Below are 4,703 nucleotides of genomic sequence, written 5' to 3' on the forward strand. Positions count from 1 at the left end.
TTGGGTCACCTTTCTTTGGGATAGGAACAAATATAGATCTCTTCCAGTCACCTGAATTTAAAAACCAATGCAGAACAGCTTTGAGGACTTGAACATTAATGAAGACCAAATGAGCTGTAGATTATCAAGAGTATCATCCATGAAGAATGCAAAAAGGCATTGAAAGAAAAGACCAAAATGGACATAAGAAGAAACCAAAGGTATGAACTTCAAATTCACCAGCTGCTCCATGACAGTGCACCAGGCTCTTCTTGGGCATTTTACTGCCTCTGAAAACCCACTGGATCATGTTGTTGTAAGCTGGTTCTGATTCAATGGTCTTCAACGAGGGAGGGCGGGCTGGTGGTCTAGCATTAAGAAGCCACATTGCCAAAACCCAAAAGCAAATGGCTCAAATCCACCAGATGCTCTGTGGAAGATGAGCAACCTAGTGTCTATGAAAGCCCAATGGAAGGTCACCTAGGCTAGTTCCAAATTGATGGCACATAACAGGGTTATAACCACCACGTTTCAAAAAGGTAGGGAATTTAGGGCGGAATGCAGGGAATAATTAAGTGAAAGGGAAATGTCATGCCTTGACTTCCTTCCACCTTAATAGAGTGGTCAACGACAAGTTAATTGCTTCAGTTCAATGAAAGAGACTTTATTGAGGGCCCAGGGTCATGGGCTCAGAAGAAGGCCACCTGCAAGAGGGAAGGGAGCCAGTGAAGAGCGGGCTCTTATTTGACCTTCTTCTTGGGGCGCAGGTTGTTGGTGTGCCCACACTTCTTCTTGCGGCAATTGACAGCACGGGGATGCAGGCGAGCATAACACCTGTATGGGGAAGGGGGTACCGTTAGTGGTGTGGGGTTGCAGGCAAGTATACCTATATACCTACTCAACAATGGACCATGGGGTGTCCTGACTCCCCCCCACCCATCAGCTTAGCCTACTTAAGTGGCACATACTTGCGGCAGATCATCTTGTCGCAGTTGTATTTCTGGGCCAGCTGACGCAAGGAAGGCTCAATAATGCCACCACGGAGACGCAGCACCAGATGCAGGGTGGACTCTGTGGGAAAGTGGACAGTGTCAGAAAGGAACCTGACTTCACAGACATATGCAAAAACCAGAGATGCCTTGGGTACAGGATGCAGAGATGATAAAGAGCTCTGGGAAGGTCCACAGAGAAAAACGCTTCCAGCCCTGCTGGATAGTCACAGGTGCCAATCAGGTAGCAGTCTGAGATTTCCAACATGAGCTGTGACCAAATTTTGACAAGATACTGAAGTCTCTTTACTGTGTAAGAGGCTCCAGATTTCAGGAAAATCTCCTATCTTAACAACAGAAAGAAAACCAATGAATAACAAAATAGGAAAGGGGCAGGACCATACATACAGCTCAATAAATACAGGAAAAAATGCTTTCACTAGCCTTCAATGTTGCTATAAGGTGCCATTGACTTGGCCCCAACTCAAAGTGGTCCTAGGCCCAATAGAATGAAAGCCTATCCAATCCCCACAGTCTGTGCCTAAGCACCTAGTTGAGTCACTGTGTCAACCCATCAGATCCACAGTGTCTTCTTTCCAAGTCCTGGTCCTTCCTGATTGTATGTCCAGTGAATGTGAAATTAAGTCTCACTACCCTGGCTTCTTCCCATGAGCATTCTAGCAGCACCATCTTCCAAGAAAGATCTGCTACTCATTAGGAAAATGCAAATAAAAAACACATTTTTATAATCTCACTGTTATAATTTTTTAAAAGATGAAAAATAAACTTAAAAAAATAAAAAATTTTTTCTAATAAGAAATTAGATGTTCATTCATTACTGATGGAAATGTAAAACAGACTCTCTGTAGAGCAAAACAGCAGTTCCTTAAAAAATTTAAACATAAAATTTCCCACTGTGAACAAGTAACTCTATTCCCATATCCAAAAGACTGAATTTAAAGAAGAACCACGAAAACAATGTTCAGTCAATCACAAAAGGACAAATATTGCATAATCCTATTCATGGGCTATGAGTTTTAGTCATCCCCTAAGTACATCATCATGCATATGGAAAGAACTAGGATAATCAAATGTATACACTAAATTTGATTAATGGTGATTAGGAACTGGAAGAAGGAACCACTGTTTTATGCAATAATTTCAGCTTATGACAGAAATTAGCAGTGAATAAATACTCATGATAGGAATTATAAAATAATCAATGTCATTAAATTATATACATACACTCCTCAAAAAGATAAATAGTATTTTTTTTTTTAAAAAAAGGCCTGAAACCCAAAGTCTCTGTAAATTTTCACTGAATAATTTTTTTTGAAAAAAGAAAGGGTCCATGGGTCCAGCTTGTCCAATGGTCACCTGCTGCTCACCACGACCCTGCATGGACATGACTGGCAAAGCACACAGGCTAAGTGCTGAAGTAACCTGGAAGGCCATGACGATATCTTTTTTTTTTTTTTTTAAATTTTTGTGTGTGTACTGTCAAATCAGATCCGACTGGTACAGGAGGAGATTGCCCCTCCTTCAGCAGAGCATCTAGTGGATGATGGTATCTTTAAGTAGTTCCATTTCAAAGACTTCTTTAGGGCTCTTGGGTTCATGACAAGGGTGGCCCTGCAGGCTGAAAAACTGGACCACCATCCCAAACTGTTTAACGTATAAAACAAGGTCAGATCATGCTGCGCTCCTGAGTGTGCAGGTGTTTCATAGCGGGACATAAACTTGGCCAACATTATCAAACAAGTAGTGGTGTCCATGACACAGGACCTGTCTTTCCTCTAATTCCTCAGGGGAGTAGGGTGGCTGAATTGAGAATCCGTGGAGAAAGGAGGGGAGACCTTGGTCCCAAGACTGTGCTGAACCACCACTGCAAAATCTACCCTGCTGCCTTTTTTGGAGACGAGCCTCTCCTGCTCCGAGTTGTCAGTACCGTAATGAATAAGTCCTTTCATTTCAGCTTCCAAGCCAGTCATAATTTTCTTTCCAAACTGCACCTGTTCTGATTCATTCCTCAAGAAACTAGGATAGATGGGGGCGCCTAGTCTTATCTTACAACCAAACCCTTAAAAGTAAACACGACAAGGACATGTTTTACGCCTCAAATAAAACTATTATGTTGCTCAAAAAGAAAAAGAGCAGCTCCTGGCTGCCAAATTCCCAGTCATGGGTTTCAGATCTCTAAAGACCCCATTTCTCCCTGGTTCCGTACCTTTCTGGATGTTGTAGTCTGAGAGTGTACGGCCATCCTCTAGTTGTTTGCCCGCAAATATCAGACGCTGCTGGTCAGGAGGGATGCCTGTAAAAAAAGGATTCTGCTGCCAACTGTTTCCTTAGTATATTCCCTTTAGGGGTGCTCCAGCACTGGCCCCTATTGTTCAGCAAGGAAAGTGAGGCATAGGGAGACCTGCCACTTGGTGCAAGGCCACATGGATGGTGGTAGGAGGGAAGCATTAGCAAAACTGGAGCTTACCGGGAGCCCATCACCCATTCCACACTGGACAGTGGTCCTGCAAACAGAGCCAAGACCCAATCCCACTCACCCTCCTTGTCTTGGATTTTGGCTTTGACATTCTCGATGGTGTCACTGGGCTCGACCTCAAGAGTGATGGTCTTGCCAGTCAGGGTCTTCACAAAGATCTGCATCTTTGCGTCTGCTGCAAGGAGGGATACAATGGTGAACAGGGCAGAACTAAGAAGCCCTGGACCTGCAGAGACCCAACTGCAGGGCCAGCATCAACATATCTTTGTCCCTGTCCCTATCTGGCCATTATGGGTTAAGTCTTGTCACACACCCTCACCTGCAACCTAAATGTATCCTATGACTAAATAACAATCTTTCTTCATCTCATACCTAAAAGACTGTGGTAAGATTCGTACCTGAGAACAAAGATTATGTATGAAGACCAACAGAGAAGAACGAACCATTTGCGGACTACCAAGTCCACCTGGTATCTTCTGACAGCCATGCCTTCCCCGGAAGAGGTGCTGGCTCCCATTCTGGCCCCAAGCTGCCTGCACTTCTGCTACCCAAAAAGGGAACTTAACACTCACCTGAAGATACACCTTTGCTACCGTCTCTCCCTTACCCACTCAAAACTTCATGCTGAGTCACCCACACACTGGCTTGCTTCTCATTTACAACCAGGACCCACAAGCCCTCACTTTTTGCTCCGGAAGCATAAATAATAAATAATGAGGACCGCTAACCACGTATCAGACACTTGCTTTACAGGTTATCACACCTTTTTTTTTTTTAGTCTTTTATTTTCTTATGGAATGCTAGATTTAATGTTACAGTATGGTTGTCAAAACCATTTTTATAAAACGAAACCGGGAGAGGAATGCTACCATCAGTACCGCGTTATGAAGAAAGCCTCTAAAGTAGGTCGGGAGAACAGCTGAAGGGGAGGAATGGAGGCCGATACTCTCTTTAAGGGCGGCGCTGCGGTTTCCCCTCGCGACGCCATGTAAGCGAAGGAGCGGCGCTCCGCCAGATGCAGAACATCAGGCCTTCTCGGGAGGCCTCTGAGTCAGAAAACGCTCCGTGACGACTTTCTCCCTAACCCAGCAATTTCCCGGGAGGACCTAGCTGCGCCCCGAAGCCACTTGCGTACGTTCGGGCCCGTGGGCTCCGCTCGCCCTCGACGGCCTCTCCCGGCTTAGCGCCGGGGCCCCGCGCACCATGCTCCGCGTCCCACGCGCCGCGCCCCGCCGCCA

At 45.2% G+C, this 4,703-nt stretch overlaps 1 protein-coding gene and 1 pseudogene across 1 annotated transcript in view; one reads left to right on the plus strand and one right to left on the minus strand.

Moving 5' to 3' along the window:
• Nucleotides 1-719: 719 nt before the first annotated feature.
• UBA52 (ubiquitin A-52 residue ribosomal protein fusion product 1) overlaps nucleotides 720-4,703 on the minus strand; it is a 4,183-nt gene continuing 199 nt past the window's right edge. The window contains exons 2-5 of the mRNA XM_006885874.1: nucleotides 3,527-3,637; nucleotides 3,196-3,282; nucleotides 948-1,050; nucleotides 720-813 (exon numbers count right to left, since the gene is read on the minus strand). Coding sequence (XP_006885936.1) covers nucleotides 720-813; nucleotides 948-1,050; nucleotides 3,196-3,282; nucleotides 3,527-3,629 — 387 coding nt within the window. The 5' untranslated portion in view covers nucleotides 3,630-3,637. The remainder of the gene's footprint in view (nucleotides 814-947; nucleotides 1,051-3,195; nucleotides 3,283-3,526; nucleotides 3,638-4,703) is intronic.
• Nucleotides 2,586-2,928, plus strand: LOC102851801 (annotated as a pseudogene).

Source organism: Elephantulus edwardii, unplaced genomic scaffold (genome assembly GCF_000299155.1).
Source record: "Elephantulus edwardii isolate Elephantulus edwardi_28Jun2011 unplaced genomic scaffold, EleEdw1.0 scaffold00045, whole genome shotgun sequence".
In the NCBI taxonomy this organism is placed as follows: domain Eukaryota; kingdom Metazoa; phylum Chordata; class Mammalia; order Macroscelidea; family Macroscelididae; genus Elephantulus; species Elephantulus edwardii.